The 19,632-nt window shown below is 43.1% G+C and overlaps 1 protein-coding gene across 1 annotated transcript in view; it reads right to left on the bottom strand.

The window, feature by feature from the left end:
• The window catches only part of dnah7 (dynein axonemal heavy chain 7), a gene marked incomplete in the record, with an annotated part of 224,097 nt that overhangs the window by 1,978 nt on the left and 202,487 nt on the right, over positions 1-19,632 (bottom strand). The window contains 6 exon segments of the mRNA XM_062964053.1: positions 944-1,047; positions 3,315-3,492; positions 3,611-3,763; positions 13,406-13,636; positions 15,284-15,421; positions 19,035-19,220. Of these exon segments, the coding sequence (XP_062820123.1) occupies positions 944-1,047; positions 3,315-3,492; positions 3,611-3,763; positions 13,406-13,636; positions 15,284-15,421; positions 19,035-19,220 (990 nt within the window).

Consider the following 19,632-nt stretch of genomic DNA (forward strand, 5'->3'; position numbering starts at 1 on the left):
ACACTGGATACTACTTTTCTCACTAGCCTTCCCCTTTCACCTCGGAAACCCAATATGGGCTGCAGCAGCTTGGTTGCATTATGCTCTGTGACAACAGAGCTCTGTCACTGTAGCTGCATTTCTCTATGTAGGATCTTGGTTTCTATTGATTTACTCCATGCTACTGATTTGGTTTGGCCCTAAAACATTTCAGGAGCTAACAATCAGTTCAGACAGAAACCTCTATATGGGTATTACTGGAGCCCAGCATTAATCAGCATGTCAAACTTCACAGATCCAACTACTGCAATCCATTTTATATCAATTCAATATTCAGCTGCAAGGCAGAGTAATACTAATAAAAGACTATTAGAGGAAATTACTTTTAAAAGAGTTTGAGCTATTATACCCCTATGAACACACACAATCTCATTTGATAATAGAAACTAAGCTGTATCAGAACCAAGATTCAAGTCCAGTGGATTCTTGGTTAACCGGCACCCATGGGGATTGATAGATGCCAGATAAACTGTATTGATTTGGTATTAATATCACAATAAAGTAATTAAGCAAATCAAGACAAATACAAACAACAGTCTAACTGTATTACAAAAACAGCTTTGTGAATGCACTATTTTAATTTTTGCCAGTTGCTTGAGTTCTGGTTAACTGAGAGTCTACTGTACTTGGATGGAAGATCACCAAGGACCTCCAAGACCTCCTGTCTGAAAACTGGAGAGATGCTGTTAGAATACAGGGCTAGATGAAGCAGTGATCTGACTCCACATAAAGCCGCTTCCTATAAACTTGCATAGATGAAGCATCCTATCAGCCCAACAACATGCACACAAGATTATAGCCTATGAATGCAATCCTAAACTTCTACTCAAAAGGAATTATCCACTGAAGGATAGACATAATTAGAATCTCATTTGAAATGTCCACTTTTAGTGTAAATACTAACCACAGGCATGTTATCATAAAGGATCTTGGGATACGATTCCCCAAGCTTCTTTGTCTTCCTGTTCCAGCGAGCACCATCCAGGAACAAGCCATGAACGTAGACACCTACATTTATTTAGAAAGAAACAGAAGAAATAGCAGACCAAACAGCAAATCAAAAGAAGGAACACAAAAGTTCAGGGCCATGCCTAACTCTAGATAGCTAACTGGAAAGTCAGGGCCATGCCTAACTCTAGATAGCTATCATGATGTTATCAAAGACTACATCTGGGGCACTGCTTACTGCTATATCGACTGCCATCATTTTCCAAGCATGCATTCATCATTTCCATTGATTCTAGAACTAAAATAGGAATTGAATTATTGGGCAATGCAATGTAGTTGACAGGTGCGAGCAAGAGATAAAAATGAGCTCAATCTTTTCTGGATTATAGTAGCAGTAAGAATTGGATTGTTATGTGCCTTCATGGTTGTTCCACTGTATCCTATTACATGGGTTTTTCTGCAAAGTTTGTTCAGAAAGGGACTCTTGTTGCCTGGCTCTGAGGTTGAGAGAGAGGGACTAAGTAGATATTTGAACCTGGGGCAAAATCCTGTTGGTGACCTATACAGGAATATGTGTTGTCGAAGGCTTTCATGGCCAGGATCACAGGGTTGTTGTATGTCTTTCAGGCTGTGTGGCCATGTTCCAGAAATAGTCTCTCCTGACGTTTCGCCCACATCAATGGCAGGCATCCTCAGAGGCTGTGAGGCATAGATAAAACTAGGATGCCTGTCACAGATGTGGGCGAAACGTCAGGAGAGAATACTTCTGGAACATGGCCACAAAGCCCGAAAGACATACAACAACCCTATACAGGTATATGTTATCTTAGAGTGAATTTTATAGACAATATACAATAAATGTGTATTGTTTCTACAGTTTGTGCACTGTATTTGCACAAAGGGCTGTTAGCCATGAACACTGATAATTCATTCACATACACTGGTATTCTTTTAGTAGCTGTCTGATACCAGTGTAATATAACCTTACAAGCGGACATCTATGCTACATTGCAATGATGCAGGCTCTCAGCCTCAAACATGCACACCACACTAGCACAACATTAGAATTGGATCCAATCATCCAGTAAACCACTAACCAGGTTAGTCTTATGGATGCCGGCCATGAAACCCTTGCTACTAGAGGTAAAATAGGACAAGATCCTTAAAGGGATCCCCAAGACATACAGGAAGGCATGCAGGCTCCATTCCCTCCCGAAATAGATCTGTCACAACCCCCAACCCCCCATGGAAATGGAGCAAAATTCCTTATGGCAAAAATAAAATAAACCAAGTAACAGCCTCAAACATCAGAAAATGAAGAGCCTTTTGTAAGCACGCCATATTAGAAAAAGACTGAAGGTGCAATCAGCTTGCTGCCAGCTGACTGAGGTCAGAAGAACAGGTAATAATATACAGGCTCAAATCCCTGCTCAGCCGTGCAGCTCTGTAGGTGACTTTGGACTAGCAACTTCCTAATATATGCCCCAATCTAAATTATGCTGTGTTGAGGGATGTTGGAAATAGCAATGTTCTTCAAGCCTCCACTAGTTATTTGTTATGTACATAAATCAGATTGTTTAGTGTATTTTATATGTGTGCATTGGTTTGCAGTTTACCTTAAATCTTTGTTTGGGAGGGGCTGCAGACCATGTGATCAGAATTGGGATTGTTCAGGACTCGGATTCCATTGGATTTTCAGACTAGACAGAGACTCTATTAGACTCTCAGAATAGAGACATGCTTTGGATTATGGACTATTGATTCTAAGAAAGATGATCTGTGTTATCTGCACAGAGAAACTACTTCAAATCCTGTTTGTAACTGGATTGATAAGAAAAGTACCTGTATGCTGAATATGTGAAGTTTGTGAGTAAACCAACTACGCTACTTTTAAAGAAGTCTGCTTATTTTTGTCTCTTGAGAGCATGATTTAAAGGCAAATATATTTTAAGGGAGAGAAGATGTTTTGGGGCAACTAAAAGAACACTTCTGAAACTCTGCTATATACATATATGTGTGTCTTTTGTGCATTGGCAATAGCATATCTTTGTCCCTAACAGTTCAAAAAAATATCTAGGTACATCAGTTTAACAGCTGAGGTATCTAATTGCCTTGCATAAATGCCATTTTCTCAAAAGGTTATGGCATCATTTTCCAGAAAGGTTATGACTTCTAACAAGGTCATGCCTTTAAAGATCATAAAATCTCCAAAAAGTTATGCAGATTTCCATTTTCCAAAAAGGGATGGATGGTATATTTTACACCTTTATATCCAGTGTATGCTACCAATCTGACAATTAAAGATAAAGATTTGGTATCAAATTCACCATCTTCAGGAGGATTTTTGTATTCCTTGTCTTCCAGGACTTCATAGTCAAATCCTAACAAGTCTATCGGGATGGTGTATTTCCTGGCAAAGTTCTGCTGGGCACCAGTTAAGAAGGCTTGAGTGAAGAAAAACCCAGAAAGCCAGAACATAGGAGGAGTCCCGTTATCATACCATGTCTGCAACAACAGTGGAAAAAGGAAATATTTAGTAGAAATAGTCTTTTTGTGCAGAATGAAGAAAGAAAAAACACATGCATACACACACATATGTTTTTTGTACATTTGCTATGCTCACCTGCAAAAATTTTAGCCTGGTAAGAAAATCATTCACATAGCTGCCAAGTGGTTTGAGGCTGGGATAAGACTTACTCATCCACATCCCTGGAATCTTGCCTTTTAAGATGCTATTTACCACTTCTTCAAGTTCTGCGGACATCACTACCAGTCCCTGAGGGAAAGGGAAAGACATATTAGCAAGGCACGTTTTTCACGACTACCATTACTAAGAAGTATCAGCTTCTGCTGGTAGTTTCTAGCAATTAAGCAGTACTCACACTCCAAGGTGGATGTAGCCAGCTTTATTGCTCCTACACACACGAGAAAGAAAATAACACTACTAATTTTCTTATTACCTTCAGACCCTTTTAAAGTACTCTTCCCTCCTCCCCTTCCAAACCCCTCCCCAGCCTTCTCCAACTCCTGTGAACGATTTCTCCTGATTATCGCTTCCTCACAGGACTGCTCTCCTCCTCCAGGTTTGTTTGTTAACGCCGACCTTGCTTCAGGTATGTTGGCAGGGGCAGGAGTCAAATGCTTGTTCTTCCAAGCTTTGAATCATGTCCTGACATGATGCCCCCCTAGAAAAAAAAGAAACCGCAAAACCACAAGAAAGAAAGGAAAAACAGTATCAACGTTGCATGGTAACTAGGTATACAATATTATCGTGGCTTATCAGGGTACTTCAGATGGAATTTCTTGACCACCCGTGACGCCCTTACATCAGAATGATTCACCCATTCAGGGTCAGGAAAGCCTTTCCACAAAATTAAATATTGGAGTTTCCCATAATGTTTTCTGGAGTCCAAAATGTCCTTGACCTCAAAATGTTCTTGTCCCTCCACCATGATTGGTTCTGGCACCCGAGAGAGGGGGTGCCATTTCTGTTGACCCAGCACTGGTTTGATTAGGCTACAATGGAAGACAGGATGTATCCTTTTAAAGTTATGTGGAAGGTCCAGTTTCACAGTCACCGGATTTATCTTTTGCACGATAGGATAAGGCCCCACAAACTTGGGGCCCAGCTTTTTAGAGGGCTGAGAAGATTTAATGAATTTTGTTGACAGATACACTAGATCCCCAATGATAAACTTCACTTGAGGTGCCCTTTTTTTATTTGCATACTTTTTATATGATTCCTGTGCTTCATGTAGAGTTTGTTGTATTACTGGCCAATTCTCTGAAATTTTAAAACTCCAGTCCATTGGTGTAGTAGATTCTAGCTCCCCTTGCCCCAGTTCTGGAACTGGCATGGCGTCTTGTCCTGATACTGCCTTGAAAGGAGACACTCCCGTAGATGAATGTACTGAATTATTGTAAGCAAACTCACAAAAAGGCAGCAATGACACCTAGTCATCTTGCTGATAATTGGTATAACACCTTAGAAACTGTTGCAAAGTCTTTTGAACTCTCTCTGTGGCTCCATCCGTCATGGGATGATAGGCTGAGCTGAGAGCTTGTTTGGTACCTAATAGACGTAAAAAGGCCTTCCAATAGTTAGCGGTGAATTGTGGCCCTCTATCTGAAATTATCCGTTCTGGGGCCCCATGTAATCTATAAACGTGCAATAGCAGCAGGTTAGCTAACTGCTGTGCAGTTGGGAGTCGCTTTAATGGTACAAAGTGAGCTTGCTTAGAGAATAAATCTATCACAGTCCATATCACAGTATATCCTTTGCTGGGGGGTAATTCGACTACAAAATCCATGGCAATTTGTCTTCAAGGTTTACATGGGTCAGCCACTGTCTGTAAAAGTCCCATAGGCTTCCCCACGGACTGCTTGGATTTGGCACACACCACACCAGGGGTCCTCAAACTTTTTAAGCCGAGGGCCGGTCCACAATCCTTCAGACTGTGGAGGGGCCGGAAAAAAAAATACAAACAAATTCTGATGCACACTGTACATGTCTTATTTGTAGTGCAAAACAACAACAACAAAAGAACAATACAATATTTAAAAATGAAAACAATAGTAAACAACATAAACCTATCAGGATTTCAATGGGAAATGTGGGCCTGCTTCTGGCCAATGAGATAGTCAAGTTAATTAGGATTGTTGTTGTTGTGTGACTTCAAGTCATTTCAGACTTTGGGCGAGCCTAAGTCTAAAATAATTTATTTATTCATTTACTACATTATTTATTACATTTATATCCTGCCCTTCTCACCTTCTCACTCCAGAGCAACTGTATGTACATACAATATATTATATTATTAGCATAGGACAATATTAGCATTATATATTACTATATTGAACTATACCACTATACTGTAATATTATATGTAATATATAACATATAATTAATATTATTATATGGTATTATTAGTATTATATTGTATGAAATGATAATATTATTATCAATATTATATGTATATACAATATATTATATTATTTAAAATGATATAAAAAATATTCTATTATAAATGAGGGCGGGGGCCAGGCAAATGACCTTGGAGGGCCGCATCCGGCCCCCGGGCCTTAGTTTGGGGACCCCTGCACCACACATTCTGTTACATAGTCCTTTACATCTCTTCTCATTCCAGGCCACCAAAACTGCCTGTTCAGTAATTGTAAGGTCTTTACAACCCCAAAATGTCCAGCGGTTTTGTGATCGTGTGCTCGGTTGAGAACTTGCCCCCTCAATTTTTCCGGGACATATAACTTCTCCTTGTAGTACCACAAACCCCCTTTCTCTGTGATTTCAGTTGGATGATCCTGCAACCAGGGGTCAGAACCATACTGAGCTTGGAAAGCCTCCTCCCACTCTGAGGGAACCCTGGCTGGATTTTCTAGAGTGGCTGCCTGGGACCGCGTTTCAACTACTAGCCCTAATTGCTTTTCTGTGAAAATTGTCCCAATGTCCTCTTGTGGTCGACTGTTATGCTGAGGCATACGTGAGAGAGCATCTGCCATACAATTACTTTTCCCTGGGAAAAGGTTTAGTGTAAAGTTAAACCTGCTAAAAAATTGGGCCCATCGCAGCTGCTTTGCATTCATTTTCTGGGGGGTCTGTAATGATTTCAAGTTCTTATGGTCTGTCCACACCTGGAAGGGGTGTTTTGCCCCCTCTAAAAAATGCCTCCATGTTGACAGTGCCCCTTTTACTGCAAATGCCTCTCTTTCATACACTGGCCACCTCCTTTCAGTATCCGAAAACTTCTTGGATAAATAAGCACATGGTTTTAAAACTCCTTCTGATGTTTTTTGAAACAATATAGCTCCATATGCAACATCCGAAGCATCGCACTGGACCACAAAAGGCTGTTCCGGGTCTGGGTGTGCTAACACTGGTTGCTGAGTAAACATTTGTTTCAACTTTACAAAAGCCTCTTGGCATTGAGGAGTCCAATTTAATCGAGCCCCTGGAGTTCTCACCTTGGCAGACTCTCCTCTTCCTTTAGTTTTTAGTAAGTCTGTCAAGGGCACGGCAATTTGTGCAAAATCCTTTATGAACTGCCTGTAAAAGTTGGCAAATCCTAGAAAACTCTGGAGCTGTTTTCTTGTTCGAGGCGCCTCCCAATCTAGCACATCTTGTACTTTGCTTGGGTCCATCCTCACTCCTTCTTGAGAGATATGGAACCCTAGATAAAACAGCTCGGACTTGTGGAATTCACATTTGGATAATTTGGCATAAAGCTGTGCCTCCCTTAACTTTTGCAACACTTGTCGGACCAATCTAATGTGATCTTCCATATTTTCAGACATTATTAGGATGTCATCCAAATAAACAAGAACCCCCTTGTACAGGAAGGGGTGTAATGTTTCATTGATTAATTGCATGAATACTCCAGGGGCGCCTGACAACCCAAATGGTAAAACTTTATACTGGAATTGACCCAGGGGACAGTTAAAAGCCGTTTTCCATTCATCCCCTTCTTTTATTCGAACCCGGAAATATGCTTCACGCAAGTCCAATTTAGTAAATATCTTTCCCTTGGACAAGTGAGCTAGCATGTCCTTAATTAATGGCAAGGGGTACTTGTTTGTGGTGCAAACAGCATTCAATCCACGAAAATCTGTGCACAGCCTCAGTCCCCCATCTTTTTTCTGCCTAAATAGCACAGGTGCAGCAAGTGGAGAGTTTGCAGGCTCAATAAAACCCCGAGCAAGATTAGTGTCCACAAATTCCCTCAAAGCTTCCTTTTCTCTTTCCGACATGGCATACAGCTTGGGTTTAGGTAACTTGGCTTGTGCGTCTATTTTTATGGCACAATCTGTCTTCCTGTGCGGGGGTAATGTCCCTGCTGCTTTATCACTGAACACATCAAGGAAGTCATGATATGCCTCTGGGATAGTTTTCTTTAGCAAGTCCATCTCCTGTTCTATTGGTTGTATGAGTACACCAGCTACATCCCTCTTTCCTGGTCTGGGTTCTTTATAGGATGGAGAATATATCCCATCTGAAAACATCAAAGTCCCTCTCTCCCAGTCGACTTGGGGATTTCTACTTCTGAGCCAGGCCATTCCCAGTATCACTGGATATTGTGTTTTTGGGGTCACCACAAATTGTAAGGTTTCTTGATGAGTTCCGACCCTCATGGCCACAAAATCAGTTTTGTACTCCACTGGGGCACCTCCTGCTTTGGTCCCATCTAATTGTGTAAACACAATGGGGGAATCCAACTTTTCTAATTTTAACTCCAGCTTCTCTGCCACTACTGGGGAGATCAGACATCTGGTACACCCACAGTCCACCAGGGCCTTCAGAGACACAGCTTTCTCCTTCTCTATATTGGCCAGAACAATCTGTAATAACATCATTTCGCAGTCATTACTCACCAGCGGCTCTGCGCCCCGAGAGTTCCGGATCTGTGGCTGGGGCGCCCTCACTGCAGATCGTGGGAGTTTTCCACCAGGTGTCCCAGTTCTCCCTCGTCCTCACCTGACTCCACTCCAGGATTGGGATCTGCCATCCAGTCGTCCTCCTCTCTGCCCACATTCACCCTCTCTCTTCCAGCCCATTGGGATGATGCCTGCCGGGGCTTCTCCTTCCCTTTGTCGGGGCGCTCTGATCTACTTCCCCTCACTGGATTCTTCAGGCAATTTCTTGCTAGGTGTCCTTCCTTTCCACACACGAAACATCCATAATTTCTTCCTCTCCATTCCTGGCTGCTCATGCGCTGCCTGGGAGGATACCGGAGCCCTCCTGCACTTGCCGCAGGTGCAGCCGTGTTTCTACCAACTGTAAAATCCTTGGCCCGCTTTTCCACTTGCTGTTTTATTCCTTCCACTTTTCCAGCTAACAAAATCCAGGACTCTAAGTCCTCTGGATCATCACGGTATAATGCCCATTCTAGAAGACCTGGTCTCAATCCTCCTTTAAATAGCTCCACTTTAGTGGCAGCTGACCATTTTACCTGCCAATGACTTGAACTTCAATGCATACTCTACAACCGAGTTATTCCCTTGGCTCAATTGCCTAAGCTGAGTCTTTGCCCTTATCTTCACTAGAGGGTCCTGGAACCTCAGCTTTAAAGCTCCCAAGAAATCTTCCAACCGGTTAAGCTCTGGGGCTTGAGTCTCATAAAGTTGCACCATCCAATCTGCTGCTTCTCCTCTCAACTTTGCTCCCACTGCATGCACTCGGGCTGCTTCTGAGGGAAAAGTATGTCCCCAGTCCACCATATAATTCCTCACATTGGTCAGGAAATAAGATAGCTCCTGCGGGTCCCCTTTAAACTTTACCTGCAGCTCTCCTCTGGCAAATCCTTGTCCAGGAGGGATGATAGGAACTCCTCGCCCTGGTGGCAGCACCGGTGGAGGCCAATTTATTCCCTTCTGTTTGTCTTCTCTTGGTTCACCAGTAGGCCCCATGCTTTTAGGAGTCCCTCCTTCCGCTCCTGCTGGGATTTCAAAACTGGCACTTGCAGCTGACTTCTCTATACTGCCCACAGGTTGCACTCCTTTCCAATAAAAGGAAAGCTCTCGTAGCATGGTTTCCATTGAATCAACCTTGGATTCCAAAACTCGAAGGCGCTGTGGGGTCTCATCTCCATGCCACTGAGGTGGTGCTCCACCCTTCCTTCTCACAGTCCTCCTTTATTCTCAAATAACAATATTGTCAAGCTACTTATTTAGAGCAGTTTAACCAAATTTCAGTGACAATCACTCATACAAATGTAAAGCAATCATAATACAAAAATCTGTCTCTCTTATAAGTGATTCCCTTGATAAATGGTAAGAACCACTGACCGCAGAGGGAAGCTGATGAAGGAACACAACCTACAAACTCTCCACAGATCCACTAAGGAAATCCAACAAATGGGCAAGAGAGATCCTCTCACCTCTACAGGAGTCTACCGTATACCGTGCAGCTCTGGAAAAGTCTACATAGGGACCACCAAACGCAGCAGCATTGCCCAAACACACATCAAGGAAGATAAAAGGCACTACAGACTAACTCAACCAGAGAAGCCAGCCATAGCAGAGCACTTGATAAACCAACCTGGACACAGCATATTATTTGAGAACACAGAAATGCTGGACCACTCTAACCACCACCATGTTGGACTACACAGAGAAGCCATTGAAATCCGCAAGCATGTGGACAATTTCAACAGAAAAGAGTAAACCATGAAAATGAACAAAGTCTGGCTCCCAGTATTTTAAAAAAACTCTAAAATCAGGACAGTAAATAAAGAACAACACTCTGAAAACAGGAGAGAATGCTTCTGGAACATGGCCATACAGCCCAGAAAACTCAGTGATTCTGGCCATGAAAGCCTTTAACAACACATATTATTATTATTATTATTATTATTATTATTATTATTATTATTATTATTACCCCACTTTATCTTAATATAAAAGCATTCATATACAATGAAAAAATATACAAATATGCAAACATTAAAACAGAATTAAATATAAACAGTATTCAAAAAATCACAGTTAAAATCCATTAAAACGTATTTAAAAACCACAGCACTCCCTGACTTTATCTGTAGCTTTTCCATCTTTCTCAGTCCCTCTCAGCCTGGCTACTAATGAAGGTTCATGAGAGTAAGTAGTTCACCAAACATCTGGAGCAGCCAGATCCCGGTCATGTTATAACTGCCCCCTACAGCTGATACCTTAAGTGAGCTTGAGACTTTGTGGCCGCTTAGTGGGCCTATCTTAGACCGATTTACTCCGCTTGACAAGGAAGATGTCGCTAGAATCCTGGCTGTTGCAAAACCAACCACCTGTTCCCTTGATCCGTGTCCCTCCTGGCTGGTGAAGAGCTGCCTGGAAGGTCTACTCGATCCGTTGAGTAATATCATCAATGGCTCTCTTGAACAGGGGGTCTTCCCGGACAACCTAAAAGAGGCAAGGGTTCGTCCCTTGCTAAAGAAGCCTAGCTTGGATCCCATGACCCTTGCCAACTATCGTCCTGTCTCCAACCTCCCATTTTTGGGTAAGATGATAGAGCGGGCTGTGCTGGGACAACTGCAACAATTTCTGGATGATACAGCCAGCCTGGACCCTTTCCAGTCAGGCTTCCGCCCTGGCCATGGGACGGAGACAGTCCTGGTTGCCATTACAGATGAACTTCGTCGCCAGTCTGATAGCGGCGGATCAGCGCTACTGGTACTTCTCGACCTTACCGCAGCGTTTGACACCGTTGACTATGATCTAATGATTCACCGTCTCGCCATGTCCAGAGTTCGCGGTCAGGCCCTCAATTGGTTCAACTCATTTCTGCGAAACCGGAGCCAATGCGTGGAGTATATGGATCAAGTCTCTGACAGATCTCCCCTCCTATGTGGGGTACCCCAAGGTGCAATTCTCTCCCCTCTTCTCTTCAACATCTACGTTAGACCCCTTGCTAGCTTGGTTCGGAGTTTTGGCCTAGACTGCTATCAATATGCGGATGACACTCAACACCTTCTGCGCTTGGAGCCTGGAGCAACGTCAATACCAGACAATTTCATCTTATGTCTGGAGGCTCTGTCAAACTGGCTACGTGCTAGTAGACTGAAGGTGAACCCGGCGAAGACTGAGATTCTCTGGCATGGCCGCTCAACTTGCTACCTACCTTCGATGGTGCTGCCCTATCTCCTTCGCCCACCGTTAAGAGCCTGGGTGCCGTTTTGGATTCGCAGCTGACAATGGAAGCTCAGGTCGCTGCTGCCAGCAAACAGGCCTTTTTCCACCTACGACAAGCGAGGCAACTGGCTCCCTATCTATCTGATGAGGCACTGGCAACAGTCATCCATGCCACGGTCACATCTAGGCTGGACTATTGCAACGCCCTGTATGTTGGGCTTCCGATGTCCACAACCCGAAAGCTCCGTATTGTTCAGAATGCGGCAGCCAGGCTACTCACAAGAACACCCATGAAATGCCACATCACACCAGTGCTGCAGCATCTGCATTGGCTTCTAACTGATTACCGTGGTCTATATAAAATGTTAGTCCTGACTTTTAAAACTCTTTACGGCCAGGGCCCATCGTATCTTAGGGACCGTCTCTCCTTCTCCCATCATCGGAGGTCGCAACGACCATCCCAACGAGACTTACTCTATGTACCGGGTCCTAGAGAAGTGCACTTGGAAAGGACCAGGCGCAGAGCTTTTTCTGTTTCTGCCCCTGCCTTATGGAATGCCTTGCCGCCCTATATGAGAGCCATGCGTGAGTTGGGGCCTTTTACCCTAGCACTCAAGACATGGCTCTTTACTAGAGCTTTTAATCTATTTTAATATTTTTAATCAATATTTGTATGTATGTATTTTTATTCTTTACAATTTTATCTTGTAAATCGCCTAGAGCATCGTGGATGGAGGGTGATTAATAAGTAATTAAATGATGATGATGATGATGATAACACAATCTCATACATAGAGGTTAAGTTTATTTGGTTTCTTCATACATTATTCAAGATGCTTGGCCAGGGAATGTTGAAGGAGACCTTACGTCTCCCATTAGCTCCTTGTAAAAGGTAAAGGTTTTCCCCTGACGTTAAGTCCAGTCGTGACCGACTCTGAGGGTTGTGCTCATCTCCATTTCTAAGCCGAAGAGCCGGCGTTGTCCATAGACACCTCCAAGGTCATGTGGCTGGCATGACTGCATGGAGCGCTGTTACCTTCCCGCCGAAGCAGTACCTATTGATCTACTCACATCTGCATGTTTTCAAACTGCTATGTTGGCAGAAGCCGGGGCTAACAGCGGGAGCTCACTCCACTCCCCGGATTCGAACCTGTGACCTTTCAGTCCGCAAGTTCAGCAGCTCAGCAGTTTAATACACTGTGCCACCAGGGGCTCCATAGGACAGCATAGGGAAGGGTTAACACCCCTGTGGTGTTTGTTCTGCTATCTGTTTTCGAACTGCTAGGTTGGCAGCTCCTTGTAGTAGTGGGTAATTTGTAGTCTTTTAAATGTTGTTGGATCGCAACTCCCATCTGTCTAAGAAGCATAGCCAGTGTTGTGGACACTGGAGTAATTAAGTTGCTGCTTTTGTCCAGGTTGTCCACTTACTGTTGTAATAGTATTAGTACTAGCAGTAGTAGCTAGTGTACAGGAGGGGTGAGGAGAGCTTTCCTGGCTCCATGGTGGCCACAGATGCTTGTAACATCTGTAGCAAGTTATGCTTTTCGCTTCCCTTTTTCTCATTTCCAGACCAACAGGAATATATTACGAACACACCACATTGGTTGGGAATGGATGCTGCTCCCAAGCAACTGTTAAGCTCAGAGCTCAGGAATAATAATGACACCACCAGGTAAAAGAGCAATTGACGAGTTCCCAGAGGCATCCATGACATTAATGAGGAGCTGACAGCTCCTCTCGCCGGCCGCCTGAAATTTTAACATGCCTTCTGGAAGGGGCACCTCACCTTGATTGCTTTCTGGATGTTGATGCAGGAGTCTCGTATTGTTTGCAGGAGTTTGTTAAATCTCCCCATCTCTTGGACAAGCACAGTGTTCATGCTCTGGGTGTACGTCGTAGGGTATCTCCGCATCGCAGCTTCAATGTGAAAGTCTTTGGGAAGTTTACTTTGGACGTCACTTGCCACGTCACGAACAATGTCATCAGATGATTTCGCACCAGCGCCCGAAGCCCGAGACTGTTTTTGAAAAGGGAAGAATTAAATACAGCAAGGTCCAATTTGATACTTCAGCATTGCGAGCTTTCATGAAAGGATTATAGTGGATCAGTGTGGCCTTATTTTAACCGAGCTACACAGGCAACATGGAGGAACATACGTAATTATAGCCATACACAACTTAATACAAAGAGAAGTGCATGCTGTTAGAAAAACTGGGCCTAGAGCCCCTTTCTGTTACTCTGATCAGCATTAGGTTTAGTCACAATTCACATATCTTATTTGTAGTGCAAACAACATAAAAAAACAATACAATACTTAAAACGAAGAACAATTTTAACCAACATAAAACTAACAGTATTTCACTGGGAAGTGTGGGTCCGCTTTTGGCTGATGAGAAAGCCAAGTTCATTAGGATTGTTGTTTGTGTTGTCCAACACTTTCATGGCTGGAAATCACTGGGTTGCTGTGAGTTTTCCGGACAGTATGGCCACGTTTCAGAAGCATTCTCTCCCGATGTTTCATCCAAATCTATGGCAGGCATCCTCAGAGGTTGTGAGGTCTGTTGGAAACTAGGCAAATGGGGTTTATATATCCATTGGAATATCCAGGGTGGGAGAAATAACTCTTGTCTGCTTGAGGCAAGTGTGAATGTTGCAACTGGCCACCTTGATCAGCATTGAATGGCCTTGCCTGGCCCAGACTTTAGACTTAGGGTCGCCCAAAGTCTGAAATGACTTGAAGGTACACAATAACAACAGTGAGTTGCTGTGAGTTTTCCCGGCTGTATGGCAACCAGTATTTAAAAAACAGTAAATAAAGTACACCACTCAGAAAACAGAGGAATTCCAGACATGGAACAATCAGGGCCAGCTAACACCTCCCAACAAAGGATTCCCCCAGGCAGGAAGCAGCTAAAATTTGAAGCTGCAATGCCATTCAATGCTAATCAAGGTGATTAATTGCAACTTTCACACGTGCCTCAAGCAGACAAGAGTTCTTTCTCCTACCCTAGACATTCCAGAATTATATAAACCCCACTTGCCTAGTTTCCAACAGACCTCACAACCTCTGAGGATCCCTCCCATAGATGTGGGCTAAATGTCAGGTAGAGAATGCTTCTGGAACATGGCCATACAGCCCAGAAAACTCACAGCAACTCACAGTTGTTATTGTGTACCTTCAAGTCATTTCAGACTTTGGGCCTAAGTCTAAAGTCTGGGCCAGGGAAATAACCTTGGATGGCTGCATCTGGGTCATAGTTTGGGGACCCCTGCACTATAGGAATGGTGTACTCCCTTAAACAACGAAATAGAAAGGTGAATGTATGTGCTCCATGTGTCTGTGAGGCTGTGTTCTGCAATCAGAATAAAGTACCAAACAGCCATGGAATATTCAAGAAGACCCGGGCACTTCTTGAATTTTCCATGACTTAGTTTTCAGTGGATTCTCAAGAAAATGGTTCTTATGAAAGCTTATCATGATGCTCCACATCACAGAGTGCCAGTGGATTCATGAATATTGCAGTAACAGTAATAGGAAGAAAGGAAAATTCTCTGTATTTAAACTTTTATGCAAAAACTTTGATCAACAATAAAGCCATTATTGTAGAAGCTAAGAAAGCAGGAAGGTTATTACTCCTGGTATCTCCAATGAAAACAGCTGTACCTGTGTGAGAAGAATATTATCAAACAACAACTGTGTTTCAGCTTGATCCTTGGTGATGTCAGCATTGGCATTCATCCCAAAGATCTCCGGGGCAGGATTCAAGGGAAGAGTCTTTGTGTATTCAATGTAACTTTGATACTAAAAACAGAATGGAGATAGAAAATTACAAATTGCTTGGCCCTGAACATTTCTGGTGCAGGGAGCAAGTGTTGCATAATATTTCAGACAGCAGAAGCCAGAATCCTCTGTTTGACTGACTGTTTGCATAACTGGGGTTAGGCTAGTGTAAACATTTCCCCCAATATTGCCCAGGGAGGCTGCCATTACCTTTTGCGCAATGGCTTTTTCCAGATTATACAGTAACTATTCAATGACTCCTAAATGTTGGTTGATTCTCCACAATCCCAATGGATTCAGACTAGGAATGTACAGCAGAAATGCATATTGGGAGAGTTCCACTTGTGTATTTATGAAGGGTAAATGGGGACAGCCATAGACCCTCATAGGTACACAAGTGGAACTTTATGCTTTGTCAACTCTAAATAGAACAGGACCATATCAGCCTGGAATTTAGCCCATGTCAACTAGTAAAATGCCCATCATTGTGACTAGGGCAAACCCAAGACATTTTGTCTATATAAGCAAATGACAACAACAACAACAAACAACAAAAAACAATAATAATAATCTCAATATTGCCCAAGGAGGCTGCCAAGAAGGGCAAGATGGCCTCTCCTTCCCACACTCCAGCTAGAGAGGCCTATTAACTTAGAAGCAAATCATATGCTTCCCATTAATCACACAATAAACAACAGCAATAATAATAATAATGATAATTTTGTGTGATTGATGTGAGCTCAGATTTTCAAATGGGCATGATGATGATGATGATGATGATGATGATGATGATGATGATGATTAACCATTTCTGGTAACCATGTTTTTCAAATTCAAATCTATAATAGCAGTTCATGACAGTTCAATTCTGTGACATTGAAAATTTCTGCCACTGCTGTAGTTGTTTTGCTTCCAGTTGCCCTACAGGCCCATGCCCTGGCTGCTCAGCAGTGGGTCCTGGTTTCTGTAGCCCACTTGTCGATGGGTGCTCAGGAGAAGCACTCATCGCGGTCCTTATTATCCTGGGCGACAACTGAGTCAGTATAGACTTCTTTAGGACTTGTTTCACCATATTTAATGGGTTGGGTGCACTTAGTTCTGCTTCTCAGTTGAGACCACTCTGGCTTGGTTGAACCGACTGGTAGTTAACATAGTTCTCAACATCATAGAAGCAGTTAAGCTCCCCTGCCAACGACAAGGCGGCACCCGATGGTTACAGAAAATTAATACTTAAAACTACTCTGGGACTTCCGAATTGAGACTGACAAAGTTTTGGAGCACAATACTCTTGACCTCACGATCGTGGAAAAAAATGAAGTATGGATTGCTGATGTTGCAAACCCTTATGACAGCAGGATTGGCGAGAAGCAACTGGAAAAGCTGACATGATACAAGGATTTAAAGATCAAACTGCAAAGACACTGGCACAAGCCAATAAAGGTAGTCCCAGTGGTGATCGGCACACTCGGTGCAGTGCCTAAAGACCTTGGGCAGCACTTAAAAACAACTGGCACTGACAAAATTACCATCTGTCAGCTGCAAAAGACCACCCTACTTGGATCTACACGCATTATTAGCCAATACATCACACAGTCCTAGACACTTGAGAAGTGTCCGACATGTGATCCAATACAACAGCCAGCATGTGATCTTGTTTGCTGTGTACTCATCTTGTTGTGTATCAAATAATAGTAATTGTTATTGTTATTATTATTGTTATAAAAGCAGATGGGTACATTCTCTGGTGAGATATAAAGGTTGAAGCAGAGACGGCTGTCCTACTTCATCAAGCTGCTCCTACAGTTACTATTGCTACTACATTTCAACCACTGGATCATGATACCATTGTATATGCCTTCAACATTCCATTGAGAACAAGCTCTTAGCCATCTCCTGTTTTATTCACAGGGGAGGTTACCCTAATGGCAGGGAAATGAAGCCCAAGAATTGAATGACAGTCCCTTGCAAAATTACATTTGGGTGATTTGAGTCTGATTATAGTCAGAGGTGAAGCCAAGGGCTAATCTTGTCTCTCCTGAACTAGGAGCCATGTCTTTAAATTGGTACAGTTAGACTGTCTGATACAAAAATCTCTTAATAAACTGTTCTGTAACCCACCGGAATTTATAGTGATCTGAATCTGTCTTTAGCATCTGTTTTCATGCCCCTCTTTTCGAATCTAGCCTTTTGCTATATTGAGGTGAAGAATGAGATGGCATCTGCTCCGACATGCTACATATGGAAGTTGGACACTTGTGGCATCATTTTCTACCACACCTAAGGGTAACAAGCTGGTTTAGAGAACCACAACCATATCTAGCTCAATCCCCTAAGAAAGATTTTGGAAGAAAATCTAGAGCACATGTCTCAAACTCAAGGCCCATGGTTGTTGTTTATTTGTTCAGTTGCTTCCAACTCTTTGTGATCTCACGGACCAGTCCACGCCAGAGCTCCCTGTTGGCCGTTGCCGCCCCCAGTTCCTTCAAGGATGAGCCAGTCACTTCAAGGATACCGTCCATCCATCTTGCCCTTGGTCGGCCCCTCTTCCTTTTCCTTCCATTTCCCCCCAGCATCCTTCTCTTCTCCAAGCTTTCCTGTCTTCTCATTATGTGGCCAAAGTACTTCAGCTTTGCCTCTAATATCCTTCCCTCCAGCGAGCAGTTGGGCATTATTTCCTGGAGGATGGACTGGTTGGATCTTCTTGCGGTCCAAGGCACTCTCAGGATTTTCCTCCAGCAACAAAGTTCAAAAGCGTCTATCTTCCTTCGCTCACCCTTCCTTATGGTCCAGCTCTTGCATCCATAGGTTACGAGTACCACCATTGCTTTGACTATGCGGACCTTTGTTGCCAGTGTGATGTCTCTACTCTTCACTATTTTATCAAGGTTGGTCATTGCTCTCCTCCCAAGAAGTAAACTTCTTCTGATTTCCTGGCTGCAGTCTGCATCTGCAGTAATCTTCATGTCTAAAAATACAAAGTCCGTCACTGCTTCCATGTTTTCTCCCTCAAATAGAGAAGAAAAAAGGCCCATGGACTGCCATGTGATTTTAAGTGGCCCTGCAGATGCTGGACTACAACTCCTGTAATTCCTCATAATAATTAGGCATCACAACTAAAGCTGATGAGATTTGTGATACAGTGATCTCCAGAAGGCTGCCATTTGTTCTGTTTAGTCAGGATAGTGGGGTTTGACTTCGGATACAGGGCTTCGAGATATGATATCTGTCTTTAAAATGTCCTTGAAACTTTCCCCAACCTCAAGAGTCACAAAGGCTGGTGGGTTGCAATTCCCATTATCTCCAGTCCGCATGGCGGATAATCAAAAGTGATGGAAGTTGTCATCCAGTAAACATCTGGGAATCCAAACAGAATAAAAACTAAAGAGCACTGACCACTACAAAATTATAGCTGGCTCTGTGTGTTCATGGATTCACGTCCCTTTGAAGGCCACCATAAGACTGATATGGCCCTCAATGAAAATGAGTGGCCTTCAAAGGGACGTGAATCCATGAACACAGAAGCAAAACGTCAGGAGAAAATGCTGCTAGAACACAGCCATACAGCCCGGAAATCACACAACACCCCAATATAGCCTCTTTCTGGATTGGGCCCAATGATTGTTAAGACACTTACATCTCCTTCAGGAGGGGCATAATACAAGCCACTGGCATCAAACTTGTAGTCAAGATCCGTAACAATGATTGGATTGTAGAACTTGTTTAAAATGCTGCGTAGCGTGCGCCGGTCCCAGTCGTCGGTAACCCTGCCTCCATAATTGCATTCCCCTGTCATGTAACGGAGAGCATCGTACGGCAATTCCTGAAACACAAAAAACCACACCCTTGTGAACCCTTAGTGCTTTCTCAAAGTGTGAACACTCATAATTAAACTTGACCTAGAAGGTTAAAACGCACAGGAATTTGCGCTTTAAAAAAATATACTGTCCATAATCTAGATCTACTAATACACAACAACCTGTGTTTATTGAAAGAAACCACAAAGTTCAAAGTGTTAATGTAGTCCCTGCACCTGTCCCTGAACCAATTTTTCATTAACAAAAATAAGTTGTTTCCCTTCTTTAAAAAGAGAGTAGAAAATTATGTCATGACTCTCCTCCAAACCAAAGTGTGCTGCCGTCCAGACTTCAGACGGTAACATTTCAATGAGATGCAAGAGCTCTCTGGATGAGAATTCTAAATGCTCTCCCTATACTTAGGAGCCCCCATTGGTG

The sequence above is a fragment of the Anolis carolinensis genome, chromosome 1 (assembly GCF_035594765.1).
Source record: "Anolis carolinensis isolate JA03-04 chromosome 1, rAnoCar3.1.pri, whole genome shotgun sequence".
In the NCBI taxonomy this organism is placed as follows: Eukaryota; Metazoa; Chordata; class Lepidosauria; order Squamata; family Dactyloidae; genus Anolis; species Anolis carolinensis.